Below are 19343 nucleotides of genomic sequence, written 5' to 3'. Positions count from 1 at the left end.
CCTGAGGGAGCAGAAAGTCTTACTTGCTCTTACTTCCTGTGGAAAAGTCCAATGCAAGCAGGAAGGTCTTTGCAGGCAGTACAGGTCTTTCTTGCCTTTACTTCCTGTGGGGAATTCTGGGACCAGCAGGAGAGGTCTTTGCAGGCAGCGCAGGTCTTTCTTGCCTTTACTTCCTGTGGGGAATTCTGGGACCAGCAGGAGTCTTCAGTGCACTCACATACTCTTCCTGGGGATCAAGAAGGATGCTTTCGTCCTTCTGGCTCTGAAACCACAGCTGAATGCTGCTGAGGTGTTCCTACCCCATCCTCTAATTGGCTGTGGGGCTGCTCTGATACAGGAAAAGTTGTTTGCGTGGAGGGATGCACAACAACCAAAAAGTATATACAAAGGTGTTAACATCTTCATATGTCACCAAAGGAATTCCAGTTTTTGTCAGCATGTACCTTAGCCTCTAACATAATTGTGAAAAGCTGTTGTGAGACAGATAATATTGCAGTTCGGTAGATACAAGCAAGGACGCTGCTGACAGTATTGGATCCAAATAATTTTGCTACTTCAGGGTTTCTTTTTCAAGCATATTAAAAAATGACCCAGGCCCAGTGATAAAAACTCATCAATTTGGGATAAATCAACATTGCTCAGATAGCACACACAATGTAATTTGTAAAAGTTACAGGTCAAAAAGAACATCTTCCAAATCTAATAACCAAAGAATGCTGACAAGACAGGGAGCTGCAAATTGTAGTCTTCGAATGTGTCCATGTCAGCACATGAGGACAGCTCAATGACAGAAGAGCTATGTGGCTGAGAGTTACCAAACTTGACATCAGACAAATTGGTATTTCTAAAGTCAAAATTTAATCACAGTTAAGCATAGAAAGGTAGTTGTAACAAAATTGTGATATAGTCTACATAGTTTTTCTATATTTAATATCCAGGTTACAAAAGACAAAGACAAGATATTTTTAAAAAACCCACTCTATAACCTACATTGTTAGTGGTATAGAATATATTTCAAATACTCTGGAATCCTAAAATGCTACTGCACTCAACATTATTGCTCAAAAAATTGGTTTAGGTCCTTAGTTTTAAGATGCATTACATCACTTTCATACTGTTACCTCTGCTACTAAGAAATTCCATAAGCAGAATGTTTATGATTAGTTTATGTATGAATAGTCTGACTTACATTGGCCCTGTTCTAGAGAAGAAATTGCAAGAGCTTAAGAAAACTGTCTAGAACAGTGTTTCTAAAACCTGGATACCTTGATGTTGGAGAACAACTCCCAGAATCCTTGACCACAGACCATATTGGCTGGGTCTTGAAAGCTAATTAACATTTGGGGACTCAAGTTAGGGAATAACTGGTTTAGAGGAAGGAATAGATTTTTCTCATGTCCGCGTATTACAAAGACCAAAAAAAGCCATCTGCAGAAAAAGAAAAGGTAGTGACTGACCATTCATTAGGCTTCATTTGCCTTTAGGGCATACTCATTTGCTTCAAAGTAGCATTCCAAGGGAGCTTCTTCCACCATTTGTGAATGCAATCTATCCTTCATCTGTTTTCATAGCATATTCAGCATTGCTTTCATATCACATTGTAATCAAAGTAAATTTCATGAAACTGATGTTAACACAAAGAGAATGCATTCTTTTCTATAAAAAAGGATAAATCCATCCTGTGACTGATACATCAGAAAATTGCTTCCACGTGTTTTCATGCCAAGCTTCTTTGCCTTGGCTTAATCCTTGGATAGAGCTGGAAAAGAAAGGATTGGGGGAGAGATTAAAATAACCAGTTCAATATGCAGAAAATCTGTTTAAGAAATAGTAAATATAGAATAAATTTTAACACTGATGGCATGTATAATTTTATCGAGCAACTCATCTGAACAGATACAATTGCCATTTTTAAAAAAACTCCCACTATCATATTAATAGTTATTAAATTGAAAATGACTCATTTTGAAAATTTTCTGTCAGACTCCAGGGAATTATCAAATGTGAAAATAGCCCAGCATGGATAAATATGAGAAGCAATTCTTCAACAGATTCCAAATCATGCAAGCAGCACTGAATGTCCTGGTTAATTTGGAGAATTACAATAGTAGATAGACAGAGCAAAGAAAATACCTGTGTGATACTGTATATGTAATCTCAAAGTTAACAACAGAATGCATTGCTATATAGTAAATCCCCAAAGGAGCAAACATATTAAGTTGTGTTCTCAATTATTCATATCTTGTTATCAAAATTAGACTAATAATAGTGAGGTGCAGCTTAGTCTGTAACCAGCCCTTATTACATTAAGCTGAAATACTTGTATATTCTTGCCCAGATTCTCATTTTTTATTTAGACCGTAAATAAATAAATATCTCTGGGTAAAGGTATAACCTCTGTACAGCATCAAGTACAGTGATGGTGCAATGATGTTAAACCACATACAGTATCAGAAAATACCAGAAAAATCACTTCACAATCCTACTAATTTCAGCAAGTAGCACAGTGGCAACAGTCTGTACTGGAAAAACAATTATTTCCCCTTCTTTCCTATTAGCTTCTGAATATTTTAGTTTCTACATAGAATCATAGAGTTGGAAGAGACCCCAAGGGCCATCCAGTCCAATCTCCTGCCATCAGGAAGACACAATCAAGGCATTTCCAGCCTCTACTTTAAAACCTCCAAAGGAGGAGACTCCACCAGACTTCCTGAGGGAGCGTGTTCAACTGTCAGACAGCTCTTATAGTCAGGAAATTCTTCCTAATGTTTTGGTGGAATCCCTTTCCCCGTAACTTGAATCCATTACTTTGGGTCCTATTCTCTGGAGCAGGGGTAGGCAACCTTTTTGAGCTGGGGGCCAGGTTGCTGTCCCTCAGACAACTGGGGGGGGGGGAGCCAAAAAATAAATACAGCGCACCCGCGCTTTACGCGGCTTGAGCATACGCGCTCAAGCCGCGGGGCGCGCGCGGGGCGGAAGGGGTGGCACGTCCCATTCAATTGCTCTGGAGCATCAGAAAAGAAGCATACTCCATCCTCAACATGACATCCCTTTAAATATTTACACTGGCTATCATGTTACCTCTTAACCTTTCTTCGCCAGGCTAAACATACCCAGCTCTATAAGCCACTCCTCAAAGGGCATGGTTTCCAGACCTTCCTGACATAGGACAGATTCCCTGAATACATGGGATAGCACAAATTTTTAAAAACGGGTGACTCCAGCCGACTCTTTCGGGGCAGTCTGTCGAGCCCCAATGTAACTCGCTGGAAAAGGTGATCATGCTTGGTAAAGTGGAAAACAGTAGAAAAAGGAGACCATACTACAGGAGGATTGATTCAGTCAAGGAAGCTAAAGCTCTGAATTTGCAAGACCTAAACAGGGCAGTTGAGAAACAGGAATCTTGGAGGTCTCTCATTCATAGGGTTAGCATAAGTTGAATCCGACTTGATCAAAAATAACAGCAAATGAATACTCAACATTGAACAGAATACTAAGGTGCAGCTAACATTCAAAGCAATTTAATACTTTATGGCTTTCACAGAGAAACCAAATTTGTATACCACTGAACTAACCCCCCCCCTCCAAGATTTCAGTATATTGAAATCACATTTAGCCCCTTTGTGCCTTCCACTCCACCATTCACAAGATCTATTTGCCAACAGTAACTAGGTTACAATAAACGTAAATAGTAGTGTATATGTACTTTAAGTGTAGCACTCTCTCCTCTCTGCAAAAGCATTCAGTGAAGAGTTAAAACCTGTTAGCCCTTGATGAATCTAAGGCAAGAATAGCCAAAGTATCACACATCATCCCAAGGCCTTTACTGTGGTCTGCAGGCCCTCCCATGTTCCCCAAGGGCATGAGGAGCAAAAGCCAAACCCTCCCAAGCCAGAATCCAAAAATGCACATCTGGGTTCATTTCACAAAAGCAATAACTTCTGCTCCTTCGTTATGAAGCACTTGCTTCCATAACCTTGTACTGGACATCAAAGTAGTAATCTTGATGCTGCAGTCACGGCACTAGTAGCAAATACTGCCTTCTGCCTTGTTAAGAAAGGGTCTGTGAGTGAACAAACTGTGAGAAATGAGGTAAGAGGCTTAATTAGTAAGGACTATGGTTCAGAGGACATGAATATCAAAATGAATTTAAAACAAAGAGAACGATATGAATTCTTTGCACAACACTACAAAGTGCTGTCCAAGAAAAGAAATAAAAACTCTCTCCTTAGCTTGTTGCAATCATCCTTTGGATTAGAAAGATGCTTGGTAAAAGAGGTATTTTCAGCACAAAATAAGCAGATGAAGCACTGACAAATAAATGAGTGAAGATATTCTGTTTATAAAGCTCATTTGAAAGGCCTACATTCAAGTTTTCAAAGCTGGATTTTTTTGGAAAATGTTCATGTTTGTGAATCTGTGGATTATCTGTTAGAAGATGTCAAGCATCAAATCTCAATCAGCTGAAACCAAGACAAGTTAAGACTCTGCCAGCACTGAAGGATTATCTCCTGGACCAAAGATACCAGACATGTATAAAGAGATTAAGAAAGAGAGGAATTATAAATAAAATTATGCCAAAGTCTATCTGCTAGAGTTTCACTGTAGCATGAAGACCAGGAATGTCTATGTGGAGGATCTGTTCCGGACACACACACACACCCCACGTATGGGCAAAAATGTGGGACCTCAAGTCCCATTATTTGTTATGGCCGTGTGCAGTGCTGGCACATGTGCCATTTTAATGCCTGGTGTTTGCCGTCTGCATGAGCTTGAGTCCGCGGATGGCAAACCCACATATGGGGTGGCACACTGTACAAGTAACAAAGATAGTTCTGAGAGATTTGTCCCCATCCCTGTAACCTTGAAGAACAGAAAAATGGAACTGAAACCCATTATCATCATTGCACATCTGGCCTCTCCTGTGCTGAAGCTTATATTTATTCTCCACAGTGAGAGCAAACACTTGGAGAAAATGTTTCCTACTGCACAGTTATATTATGTTAAAAATCACTTTTGACTCTTGCAGCACCTTAAATACTAGCATGTTTTACTTGGCATAAGTTTTTATAGAATGCAGTCCACTTCATCAAGATGCATATTATAGGATATTTTGCACAGGAGAAACAGCCCAGTTTCTATGCAAAGTAACAGAAATCAGACATTGAAAAATGGTGTGCGAACAATGACATCAAAGAAGCCATTCTTGAACAAAAGAACCTTAGAGACAAATTCCAACAAGAAACTGCTGAATTCATCAACTCTGTCAGTTCAGCCACTCTTGAAGCAATTCCCAGTACCTCTAGTTTTCTACATTTCTATTTCCTCTGATCCTTCCAATTACCATTCTTCAACTACTATACCTAGAGGTTAAATAGTGTTATCTTGTATCTGGACAAAGTCTTTTTGTCACTATGCATCTGTTAATCTATTTAGATACGTTAGGCTGTCCTTCTCATCTTCTATTACTATTTTATTTTATTAAACATATTATATACATACAATGAATACAATCAGCATACAATACAAGCAATGGACATACAATAAACATGGGATAAATAACAAATACTGAATAGTACATAAATACCTAAAGAAAGATACAAAAAGAAAAGAAAGGGAAAGAGGAAAAACAAAGAAACACAAGAACAAAATAGAAAGTAGACAAAGTGACTTCCTGGATCTTGTTTTGATCTACATCAAATTTAGAATATTTCTGTAGTTATGATTCTTTTTATCTCTAATATATAGAAGACTTGGAAAATAAGAAATAGAACCTACTTTGTTTTATGTTGATGAAGAAAGAAAATTCAGTAAGATCCCAAAATGCCAAGTTTGAGATGCTTGATATTCATACTCTGAACTAATAATTCTTATCTTAAATTTGGTTAACTGTACATCAAATTTTTAATATTTTCCCCTTTTCTTCCAAATGTACTATCAATGGAGACCAGTCATCTTTGATTTCTTCCCAATCTCCTCCTCTGTTTAAAAAGGTAAGTTTATCTAATCCTCTCTTCTTCCACCGTGTCGCTAAGGTCACTCTGGCTGTAGCAGACATGTAGAAGAGCAATTTTCCATATATATTTTTTCCAGCTTATCGTCCATAATCATGCTCAACAAAAAAAACTTGAGATCAAAGTTTAGCTTACGTTTTAAAATCTTTTTTATCAACTCATAAATCCCCAGCCAATGTTTTTTTACTATTTTACAGTTCCACCAAAGATGTAAAAAGGTTCCCACCTTTTCCCCACATTTCCAGCATTTGTTGGATGTCTTATAAAGTTTAGCAAGTTTTCCTGGGGTCCAGTACCACCTATACTGCATTTTTAAAAGATTTACTCTGAGGTCACTACTCATTGTATATTTAGTTCTCTTAATCCAGTTTTTTCCCCACTGCCCAATTGGTATGTTTTGACCCAGATCTTCTGCCCATCTCACCAGTTTCTTTGATTACCTCCTGCTCCATATCCCAACCCAAGAAGAAATTATATAAACTGGAAATTTTGTAATTTTTCTTATGTTGTAGGAGTTTCTCGAAGTTTTCTTCTGCCTTCCCTAAACCTGGCTCTTTGATATCAAGATTAAATCTGCTCTGCAGTTGTTTGAAGAAGAACCAGGTTTTGTATTCACCTAATTTCTCAAGTTCATGCTGTGGGGAAAAAACTGGACTAAGAGAACTAAATATATAATCCAGAGATTTATTATCTATTGTTACTGTATCTTTATATGTAAACCAAGAGTCATTTGATGTCCTGGACTCCCTAAAGAAAGCTTTGTTAGGGGAACCCCAGAGAGGTATACATGAACAGAGTCTTGTTTTATACCTTAATCAAGTTTTAAATAAGGATCTCCTTATATAATGATTAAGGAAATCCTTATTGACTTGATGTACGCGTGCCAACAAAATCAATTTCCGTAATCCTCCAAATCCAAAACAATAGGGTCATCCAGTTTAAACCAAGGTCGGAGCCACTCAAACAAGCATCATAGTATAATTTGAAGTTGGGTAAAGCCCAACCGCCTCTTGATGTTTTATCAAATAAAACCTTCATTTTAATCCTGGGTTTTTTTCCTCCTCATAGGAATTTTATAAGAACCTTATGCCATATTTTAAAGATTTTTAAATTAGAGAGAACCCGGATATTCTGAAACAAAAAGATGAGTTTTGGAAGTATAGACATTTTAATAGTAGCAATTTTACCAAAGATAAATATTTTTTTCCATTAGAGTAATCTTTTTTAATCTACTGTATTACTATTTATTAAACAGTGATAAGATAATCATCAACATTTGTATATTTAGCATTTCTATTTCCACATATCCTCCTCCAAACCTGGCATCTGTAGGAATAGATCAACACTCCATGAGTGTAATGATGTGGGCTGCAGTCCATGGAAGCTTAGCCAAGTAAAATGTGTGAGACTTTAATGTGCCACAACAATTTGGTATTTTTGCTCCAACAGCCTAGCATAGGCGGGATACAGACCGCCCCTTTGGGGTGGCCTGCACCCACCCCTTTCCCCGACGGATTGGGGCCTCAGCGGCAACCTCAGAAGCTCCGATCCACCGCTTTTCCAGGCCTTGGGGAAGCAGCAAAAAACCGCTTCCCCGCGGCCTGGAAAGGGGTGTCCTTGGGGCTTCATGCCCCAAGGACACCCCAACAGCAGCAGAGAAAGAGAGAAAGGGGCTGCTCGGCCCCTTTCTCTTTTGTATCGCTGGCGCAACCATGTAAAGGCTGCACCAGTGATACAAGCGGCAGAAGGAGCTCTGTTTCGGAGTTCCTTCCAGCGCCACTGAAAGGGCGCCACAAGCACTCTGCAGCTGTGTGCATGCGTCACTCCCGCGCCGCTCCGTTTGGAGGTGGCGCAGCCGTGACGTTGTAATGGCGGCACCCATGTAGACAGAGCGCTGCCATTACCACACCACGGTTACGTGCTAGAGTTGAGGGGTGTCTGTAAAAGCAAAGCGCCGGTCTGGATACTGCCCATAGTTAACCTTCCTTCAGAAATATAATGCGTTTTACACTGTTTTATATGCCATTGTTTTAGAGGTTCAAGTGAGGTTCAGGAAAGGAAGAGGCACTAGGGACCACATTGCAAACATACAATAGCAAGTGGAATGCACCAGGGAATCCCAAACGAAAATCAGCATGTGCTTTATAGAATAGCAAAGCCTTTGAGTGCATAGATCATGAAAGACTATGGAATGCTCTTAAAGACATAGGAGTGCTAACACATCTGATAGTCCTGAGGAGGCTACTGTCAGAACAGAACACGGAGAAACAGAATGGTTCCAAATTGCAAAGGAGTCAGACAAGGCTGCATGCTTTCACTCTAGCTGTTCAACATGTATGCAGAACATATAAGAAAAACAGGCTTTGACACAGAAGGAGGAGTGAAAATAGGAGGAAGGAATATCAACTAAGATACTCAGATGACACCATAGTACTAGCAGAAAACCTCAAAGACCTGGAATACCTACTAAAGAGGATCAAAGAACAAAGTGCAAAAGCAGGCTTAATGTTGGAACATAAAGAAAACAAAAATAATGACCACCGAGGAACTTCACAAATTCAACCTAGACAATGAAGAAATAGAAAGAATAAAAGAATTCCCATACCTGAGATCAAACATTGATAGAAATGGGGACTGCAGTCAGGAAATCAAAAGATTAAGAATGGGGAGGGTGGCTATGAAAGAACTAGAAAAGATTCTAAAATGCAAAGATATACAACTTAGTACAAAGGTTAAATTCATACAAGCCATCATATTCCCTATTACCATGTATAGATGTGAAGCTGGATAGTTAAGAAAGATGATAGGAAGAACATTCATTTACTTGAGATGTGGTGCTGGAGAAGAGTGCTGAGGATCCCATGGACAGCCAAAAGGACAAACAAATGGATCCTAGAGCAGATCAAGCCGAAAACCTCTCTGGTAGCCAAAATGTCCAAACTGAGGCTGTCATACTTTGGACATATCATGAGAAGGGAGGACTCATTGGAAAAGACAATAATGCGGTGAAGGTGGAGGGAAGTAGGAAGAGAGGAAAGCCACATGTCAGATGGATGGACTCTAATAAGGAGGTCATGGGTTTTATGAGGTTGCAGGAATTAAGCAGAACAGTGGAGGACAAGGGGGTCTTGGAGATGTCTTATCCATAGGGTCGCCATGAGTCAAGATCAACTGGAAGGTAGTTAACAACAAAATACAATATAAACATTTTAAATTAAATAATATTCTTAATAAAACAAATGCTGGAACAGTTACAACGAAGAACTAATTATCAGTGCAATGTAACCATTTGTAACATCTAACAGAGTCAACTGCAATCAATCTTTGCTTTAAAATAACACAGGAACATCTACAATCAGCTCAGCAATTTGCCACTACAATCCTGATGTTGTGCCATGGGAACACTTTCAGAAAGGCATCACTATAGCATGTAGCAGGTACTCCATACTTGAACAGGCACTGTTCAAAAAATAGAACAATTTCCTAGATACCCACTATTCTGACCAAAGTTTCCTAATAAGGGTATGTGGTATGAATTCACTCTTGAAACTGGCCTTCCTTAAGTCAGTTTCAGATACATGAGAAGCACTACAAGAGCCAGTGCAACAGTGAGAGTAATGAATTTAGACTCACATGGGTCCAAATCCAAACAGAAACAGAGAATTTATAGCATGATATCAAGTCTCTCTGTTTCTGCCACCGGCTTTCTCATATGGTTGTTATAAAGATACACCCTGAGGAAAATCATGAATATAGTTGTAATTATACTTCTCAATAGTCTAACTGTAAGTATTTTTACTTACACCAAGCAGGTTACGAGGCACATATCCTTCCTTGTCACTTAACTGTGCCCACCACCACTCTATTTCTTCTTCATCTTCCCGGCGAAGAACTGTCATACAGTCTCCCCCTTTCATAGACAGTTCATCATCATTCTGAGCTTCATAATCCCACAGAGCATAGACCACTCCTTTGTTCATTATTCCCATTTTCTCTTGCACTCCTATATCAGAGAAAACAAAACTATGTAACTCAGTCATGACAAATATTATTCCATAATATTTATTGATTTAAATATTTAAATAACATCCTATGGCATATTCATATGTATCATGATGTAGAGGCAAATTCAACCACAAGTTACTGACAGGCAACACAATTCATTTGAGACTGGTTTTGTGTGGTTTCTGCAATCAGCACGGAAAATCCATTCTTTTATGTGGAAAAAGGAGATATCCTAGTTCGGATTATATCCTACAGCCATCCAGAGAAGAGTCATGTGACGGCAGGAATAGATTGATCACCTCCTCCCTCATCCCTCCTCCCCACCCACCAGTTCCTGACCACAGGTGAGCCTGAAAACAGATCATCCTTACTCTACATGTAGGAAAAGCACAAAAAGCCTTCTGGTACAGCTAAGTTTAGTGAATCCCATTTTTGGCACATACCATAAAGAAACTGAGAACACTGTGTATAGCCTTCTTCCATTTCTTCACATTTGTCTGCGGCAGTCTGCATATCACTATAAGTTGTAGCAAAGACAGCAGCACCTGATTCCACTAAGAATTTGCACACTTGGACATTATTGCAAGATGCTGCACAATGCAATGGGGTCCTAGAAATTGCAGAGTACAAGAAAAAAGTGACAGATTGTTCTTCTCTCATATCCTGATTTGTAGAAGGAAATTAGTAAAATATGAGAAATAGACCAATTAAACTTTTCTGGCAAAAAAGGGAAACAAGAATTCCTGATCCTTTTTACAGCTTAACAGGCATATCTCCCCACAATTGCTTTTAGAAGGGGAAACAGTTATGATCAACAAGCGCGTCCATTTTCATGCATGTTACAGTATCTAATTTCGCATTTGCCATCTATAAGCCTAAAACATTTTTTCACAATCCACACATAGTTCCACTCATCCCACACTGTCAGTCACTCTAGTGTTTCATTTTATTAAGGATAAGTCTGTTTCAGAATTTCATTTCAGAATTATTTAAACTATTCTATTCAATTGATCAGAAGTGCTTCTTCTAGAAAAAAAGAAAGTTCACAACAGGGGATTTTTTTTTCTGTCAAGCAGTGAAGCAACTAGGAAAACAGGACTATTATCTTCAATTAAATCTTTTGGCATTTATTAAATGTGGACAGAATAATAATATATGATTCAACCAATATCTGGGCTCACTACAAAAGAAAATAATCATCCTTACCATCCATCACTATCTGCAGCATTAACATTTACACCAAATTGTACCAGGAATTTCACAATCTCTGTGTGACCAGCACACACAGCATTGTGAAGTGCAGTGATACCCTCATCGTTGGGCAAGCTGGGATCTTCAACCTATACACCAAAAAAGAAAGTACCAGGAATTTAAGTAATTGGTTCCATTAATCCCATTTTATGATACAGTTTATTTTATTTGATATCTCCACTTCGTTATACAGTGGTACCCCGGGATACGAATGCGCCGCCTTACGAAATTTCCGGGTTACGAAAAAAAATCAATTAAAAAAACCGTTCCGGGTTACGAAGGTTATTTCGGGTTACGAAAGAAATTTTTGGTGCTTTTCGGCGCTTTTTCGCACCAAATCGCGGCTTTCGCTATTAGCGCCTATGGGGTTTCGGCTTGCGAAAGCTTTTCGGGTTACGAAAGCGGCGGCGGAACGAATTAACTTCGTAACCCGGGGTACCTCTGTATAAGAAAACCTGTATTATACTACCCACTGAAAGTTGATGTGGAACTCTCACATGTTATCCTTAAATATGACTGCAATCCAAAATGTCACATAGTTATAGATATAGTTCAAGCTTTGCCCCTATATACAGTGGGTTCTTGGTATCCACGGGTGTTTGGTTCCACGAATAGGAGGAGCATAACCCAGAATACAGGTTAGGACTCTGTCTGCTGGGAAATGGCAAAATCAAGTTTTGCTTTTTGGAATTTATTATTATTATTTACTATTTTCACACCATGGATGCTTGAATTAGTACATTAAAAATTCCATGGATATAGAGGGCTGACTGTATTAGAAACAGGAAGTTTATACCTCATAAATTATTCGCTGTACAAGATCAAATTCTCCTTCAAGGGAGGAATCTAGAAGCAAAGCAAGGGGATTGAATTTCACTCGCATTCCATGGTCAATCCTATCCGAACCAATTTTGCGCAGGTTTGTCCTCTTCCCCTGAAAGGAACAGTAAAACAAACATTTGCAAAGACAAATCATTTCTAAATGAAGATGAAACAATTATTGGGATAATTCTATCTCTACAGGAAGGTGAAAGCACTTAACTAGCACAGTCAATTGTATTGTTGCAAAAAATCTCAATGTTTCACTCACATACTTAAAACATTAGGGGACACAACTTTATACTTAAACCTAGGAAACATTTCCTAATGTAACCATTATACCAGCTAATCCCCTCTCAAAAATGTTCTTATTACAGCTCTAGACATAACTGCTCCATGGAAGGGAGATACCAATCAGTGTACATAATGGGGAGCAGCTATAAGATGATGTTGGACAGAATGATGGAAACAGACTAAAGGGAAAAAGTGGCCTGAATAGCAACAAAAGCTTGAAATGCAATAACTGCAACCAGTTCAATGAGGATGTGCATGCATGAAAAGAACAGACAAAAGGAGGGCCTTCCTAAGTATCAAAACTAGCAGTCAGAAGAAGAGGGGGGAGGTATAATGTGAACAAAAGGCATGGATCATTATTAACCAATACTTATCCTCTGAATGGGTCCAAAAAGGTTTTTATCCTACTTACAATGTTGCACAACGTTCCATCAGAAGCAAGAGCTGAAAGCAAATAGTGCTTTCAAGTCCTTTCCAACTTATGATGACCCTAAGATAAACCTATCACAGGGCTTTCTTGTCAAGATTTATTCAAGGGATTTTGCCTTTGCCTCTTCTGAAGATGAGTGTGACATACTAAAGGTCATCCAGTGAATCTCCATGGTTGAGTGGGGATTTAAACCCTGCTTTCCACAGTCCTAGTCCAACACTCAAACCACTGTACCAGAGACCTAGTCAAACATTTAAACCACTATACCACAAAGGCTCTTCAAGCAAATACTACCAGAAGATAAAATTTCAGGTAATCAAACAATAGCTGTATTCTGCAGTAATAATGTGGAGGAGGAATACTCACTAAAAATCTAAAAGTCTAGTTAATATACCAGTAACAATGTCTTAATTTTTCAAAAGCTGAATTTTTTGAAATGGTTATTAGTGGCATATAACAAGGACTTTAATATCTGTAGCTGCTCTTAATAATAAATGAGTGTTATGGATATATTTCACTTGGGAAAACTTAGTAGGATCAATTTTACATTGCTTTTAAAAAGCCCAGAATTTGCAGCATACTATGATCTAACTAGTGTTCCTACGTTTATAGCAACAGTAACTCCAGCTGGCTGTAAACAAGCAACAAGCTCTATTCAGAGTCATATGTAAAATTTGACAGATGTCAAGATTTTTTTTAAAAAGAACAAACAAAAATGAATCATGTTGACTCTTGATCAGTTCAGATCACATTGGTGGGGGGTGGGGTGGGGGACATCTTTCATAGAATCTACTTTCTGGAATTAAAAACAATTCTGAATCTTCAAGTGTGTGAGGAAGAGGTTGTTTTAAGTATACTACTAATTACACCCCATATCAAGATTGCTTGTCTGGGCATAAATATTAACAAATGCCAGCACAGCTCAAGTGGCATCTCCAAGGACTATTTCTATCCAACCCCAAAATCTTTCAGAAGATTTGAGGCAGTATAGATGCTATGAAAAGATGCTGAAGCTGATCAAAGCAGGGAGTGGCAAATAAAGTCTAAAAAGATGCAAAGATTTGAGTTTTAGCATGAGAAATATAAACAGGATATGTTACAATGGGGTGAAAAGGTTGACATAAAGAGGAACAGCAACTGTCATTGAGTATCACATGTGACCCATGAACACATTACAAATCCAGTATCGGTAAAGAGGCAGATAGCACTTACACTGCCTTTTCTTCTTTCCCAGAATCGACAGGATACCAAGATTTGGAATGTGTCAAGCGTTAGAATAAGCCATACACTGTTTTATAAGGGGTCCAACTACATAATTACCTCAAAAATTGAAACCATTCAAGCTCTTTGTGGCTATGCATACAGAATACATGTATACAGTATCTTGTTTTCTGGAATTGATTTAACACATACTAAAAACAACTGGCAACTGAGATCTGGGATCTTTTCTACCTAGTTGTTTTTGTTATGCATCTTCAAGTCACTTTTGACTTACAGCAACTCTGAGGTGAATCTATCATCTTAAAACCTTACAGCAACCCTAAGGTATCACACCAATTACTTGCAGGATTTGTTCACAGGAGGTTTGCTTTTGCCTTCCTCTGAGACTAAGAGAGTGTGGTTTGCCCATGGTCACTCAGTGGATTTTCATGGATGAAAGGGGATTCAAACCCTGGTCTCCAGAGTCACAGTCCAATCCTCAAACCACTATACCATTTTGGCTCTTCTACCTGTTTTCCCCCATTCTAAAGCTTCATAAGATATTTTCTGTTTTAACTTTCCTACTGTTTAGTGTGGTGTGCAGGAACACAGTCAGCAAAATTAATTCACAGAATTAATTTAGTCACAGTATTTTTCCCAAGTCCTGGAAAATAAATAATATAATAAAAATAAAAGCTTTATTTCTATACCGCTTTTCCAGCATGATCAAAGCGGTTCACATCATATCAAATATATCACAAGTACAAAAAAATAGTATTAATTGAGTGAAAAACATTTGTAAATTTTTTGAAAAAAGAATTCCAATAACAGCAGCTTCATTTCTCTTCAATGGGAGGGGGGGCGAAGAGAGAGAGAGACTATTGTTGGATTAACATAAAGCAAACAATGAAATATGGATGGTGACTTAATCTAGTTAATTTGTTTAAAGCAGTTTAATAGCATTTTGTGTAGTAATCTGTACAACAATATCTGTATTTTGTATGGAGTCAAGTTTATAAGTAGGCAGGGGTAGAGGTGTGTTAATGAAAATGGAAAATTTCTAAAGCAACAAAGAGATAGGTCTAGAGGGAAGCTCAGGAAATCATAATTTATATGTTAGTAAATAATAGTTTTTTGTTTTGTTGTTGATATTATCTGTGGTGGTGGTAGTGGAGTGTATGTTTATATATGTAATGTGGCTCTGTTTGGCTTCTTAGTCAAATAATCCATTCACATACAAGAAATAACAATCACAAAACATATTTTGGATTAGGGAGCAAAATACATTCTGAGAGGGTGAACAGTCTTGTATGTGCATAATCTGTCAGAGATGGGGAAGGGGCAGAATGGAGAAAAAGCCCATTTGTTCGTTTTGTTGGCACAACTATTTATCTGTGAGACACAGTTTTGCCTTTTTAAGTAATTTGTACTTCTTACAGTATTTACTATAAACTTTACTGAGGATATCTGATATCACCAACATAATATCTGCCTCAGGATAAGATGCTAACAAAATTGCCTTTTAGGAGTCATGAGGCAACTAGTTTAGATTTGCCCCATACAACTAAAAGCCTCTTCTGTAATAAAAGACACAATCCATAGAGCCTAACAATATTTTCTCTCTCATAACAGGGCTCTCGAGAAACAAAGGTAGAAGATAGCACATCAGCAACGAAGTGCAGCAGATAATCAGGAATTGTGTGTCAGCATGGACAGCCTCCTATTAGTGACTTATGCTTGTTTTATGTCCTCTTTGGAAAGGAGCACTGTGAGCACACCTTCATTTCTTCACCCCTCTAAGCTGAGACCAGCTGCCATTTCCTCATCTGAATTGCCTTCCCTGTCCCTTGCCTCCAAACTGATAAACAGCAGCAAATCCTCCTGGGACTTGACAGATACAAGGGAGGATGGAGAATTTTATGAGCAGAATATTACACTCTGCCAGAATACTACATTCTGTCTGTAAAGTGATCTTGAACTACAAAAATGGTTCAATACACCATCTCAATCATAATTTCCAAAAATGAGAGACAGTGCTTTCACTTACAGGTGGTAAAGAAAACTGTCCAGTGACTTCAGGAGGCCGCATACTAAATGAATCATCCGACAAAGTATCTGGTTCTCCTGAAGGATATGGAGGTGGTGGATAGGGAGGATACTCCTCCATGTACATTTCTATGGGCAAGGGCACATCTAGACTTGGATCTTCAATTTCAGGCTGAGTAAGAGAAGCATTGTCGGGTATGTTCTCAAGAACACTATCCAGTCCTGATGAGGGCAACAAAGCTGTGTTCAGGTCTGTATTTGGACTTTCTGCCTCTTCTGCAATAGTTGGCTCAGGTGAAGTAGGAACCACCTCTTTCACAACTTCTGTACTTAGGTAAGGGTTTGGGATTTCTATTGTGTTTTCAGTAACAGCCACTGAAGTTTGCTTTGATGAGTATGAAGGGGCTGATATAGTCTCCATAGCAGCCAAAGTTGTTCTCTGGTATAACAGCTTTTGAATATTAGGCCCATTAGGCCCCTCTGGCTCAGTAATGGAACTACGTTTTTTCAGTGGCCGTGGTGCATTTGACAGCTTCTTCCGAAGGGCCTCCAAATCTGCATCACTTTGATTTCTGTAAGGATTTGACAAGAAAGGCAAAAGCTTGGTTGGGCTGAGGGGACGAGGAATACGTTCTGTTTCATTGTTTTCACTGGCTGAAGCTGTAGCCTCCATTTCAGGCTCTGGACTAGCTGGCTTGCCTTGAGTATTTGAATAAATATTGTCCATTTGCTGTTGATTTGGGGAACCAGCTCCAGCAATAACTGGCTTTCCGTACACTGCATAGCAATTAAGAAAAAGAACTGTCAAATGTTTGGCAAAAGAAATGTAAAGCTTCCAATTAATAATTTTACATAAACAAGACTTGCACAAAATCAATAGTTTCTGTCTCCATCAGAACTGTTAATGTAAGTAGTTACTCCTGTCAGACACACACACACACCTCTAACCTTGAGAAATATAATGGTAAATTACTACTTGTCTTCCTTCTTTCTTTTGTTAATGACTAAAACAGTAATCCTCAGGTGTGCTTTGGGCCTAAAATCTCTCAGAGATTTCAAGAGTGCAATAATCAAGAGTGAAATCCAGGTGCAACTATCTTATTCTGACCCAACATGCAAGTAAAAAGATTTTAAAACATACACATTCCTTGAATTCTCATTATGATGCTCACTGATTTTTTACTTTATGGCCTCCTGACTACTCCATAATCAAAGGTGTGGTTTTTTTTTTTGGTGAAACAATGTGAACTAAGAAAGTGAAAAGACAACCAAACACTCACCACTTGGAAAATGTGGCCCTCTGGTTTGTGCCCTTGTCAGTGCACTCTGCACTGCTTGCTGAAAGTTCTTCCCTGGAGTCTGCTGTTTTGTATACATACTGTAGATTGAACTTGCAGCCACAGTCTGTGGCTTCCGAAAGGGAGGTGGAGGGGCCTCTTTGGCCGGCTGAGGTGTGAAAGGTTTCACAGCTACTGCAGGAGGACTCTCTTGTTTGGAAAGAGTCAGATCTGGATTAGTAGGAGAACCACTTGGTGACACACAGATTCTTTGCTGGGACGCTGAGGGTGTCAGTGGGGTTGGGGGTTTCTGCTTGCTTCCAACAGCTGCAATTGTCAGAGGCAGCTTTTGTGCATTACCATCAGGCTTAACATCTGTGGAGGGCAGCTGACTGGCTTGACCAAAGTAAGGTAAGTTGATCTGCTTTGGTTTGGTGGGAACAGGTGGTGGTACTTTTGTCAAATTCTTAGTACCCATCTGCAAGGCAAAACAATAGCTGTGAAAATGAAAAAAAAATCTATTCTAACAGTTATGTGTTAAAGAAAACACAAAACTATTCTAGGACAGTAAATGTAAGATGCATAAAAGGTCTCACTGCTGATATCTCCATACATTAGTATTGTGCAGAAATGTATGGGAATATCCTTCTTTTAAAGATTTACATTCCTTCTTATACTGAAAAACAGATGGTACCATTTCCCTCGTTTTCAGGCAAAGAACCATCATTCAGGAAGAGATGGGCCTTTTGACAATCATGGCGAATTCTTCTTGCACAAATGGAGAACTCTGCTTTACAGATGGGGAAACAAGCCCTCCCTTCATCCACCATCTTGAGGGAGAGAGAGGCAGGCTAGCTCCAAGAGGCCTGCCTGGAAGAAGACAAGCCCTCCCTTCATCCACTATCTTGAGGGAGAGAGAGGCAGGCCAGCTCCACCAGGCTTGCCTGGAAGAAGAAGAGCCCTCCCTTCAGCCACCATCTTGAGGGAGAGAGAGGCAGGCTAGGTCCACCAGGGCTAGCCTGAAGATAGAGCGCCCTCCCTCCAGTCCATCTGCCTTGGTCCAGGCCTCAGAGAGAGAAAATAACTGCTGGACCTGATCCCCTTCCCCCCTCACCATTCCCTTCTCCTTTTGTGTCCTGTCTTTTAGGTTGTAAGCCTGAGGGCAGGGAACCGTCTATTATCCCCTCTGTTGTAAACCGCTCGGATTCCCAGTGATTAGGCCGTATATAAATAAATCCTATTATTATTATTATTTGAGGAGAGATCAGCAATTGCCAAAGCCAGCCACTGACTGTTTGGCTCATCTAAAATCACATACCAAGTCCTGTATTATTTCCACCAAATGAGGTATTTCATATAAGTTCACAAGCAAGATTCAAATACCTCTCCTGACACACATGAAGAGCAAGATCAAATCATAATTCAAAAGGCATCACATATTTTCAGTATACCTGGCCATCACGCAGCAGGTCTTCACTACTCTGGTTTTTCCTCAATGTTGTAGGTACTCCAGTACCTCCATTTGATTCAACAGAATCAAACATGGAAAAGGGACGCACTTTCTTCTCTCTTTCTCTAACAGGAGCATCTCCTTCACCAGCTAAAACCAACACAAAGAATTAGATCTGGCATATTTGTCAGAACCAGATGTAAAGATATAAATTTGAACCTGACTGTGCTTGTCTGAAATAGCTAACAGAAAAAAATGACTGTTAACCAAGCACATTCAAGATCCTATAAGCAGCAATGAATTTAAAGAAACGCTATGCTTTTCTGCTGAAAGATTCTGCACAAGGAAGCACAATCTTTTATAAAAGATGAACAGGTGAGGAGGGTCATATTAATACTGGTCATGCTCATGACATGGAAGAAACAGGCCAACAAAAATTGTGAAGGTTGCAATTTCAAAAGACTAAAAATGTAAGAACTGCATGAGCAATTAACTGTTGCCTCTATAAGATCATGTTAACCAATCCATTATCTGAGCTACTTGACTGAAAAAAAAAA

The 19343-nt window shown here is 39.0% G+C and overlaps 1 protein-coding gene across 1 annotated transcript; it reads right to left on the bottom strand.

The window, feature by feature from the left end:
* Window positions 1-839: 839 nt before the first annotated feature.
* Window positions 840-18936, bottom strand: LOC121917683 (apoptosis-stimulating of p53 protein 2-like; the record flags this gene model as incomplete). The annotated part of the gene is made up of 8 exons (XM_042443805.1): window positions 840-1759; window positions 9818-10017; window positions 10463-10629; window positions 11226-11359; window positions 12067-12204; window positions 16061-16836; window positions 17340-17814; window positions 18788-18936. Coding segments are annotated over 8 exons (2081 nt in total), but the record flags the coding sequence as incomplete, so codon positions are not given.
* Between the last annotated feature and the right edge of the window lie 407 nt (window positions 18937-19343).

The sequence above is a fragment of the Sceloporus undulatus genome, unplaced genomic scaffold, assembly GCF_019175285.1.
Source record: "Sceloporus undulatus isolate JIND9_A2432 ecotype Alabama unplaced genomic scaffold, SceUnd_v1.1 scaffold_99, whole genome shotgun sequence".
Classification (NCBI taxonomy): domain Eukaryota; kingdom Metazoa; phylum Chordata; class Lepidosauria; order Squamata; family Phrynosomatidae; genus Sceloporus; species Sceloporus undulatus.
The sequence above is the reverse complement of the archived record's forward strand: the minus strand, read 5'-3'. Positions and strand labels throughout refer to the sequence as shown.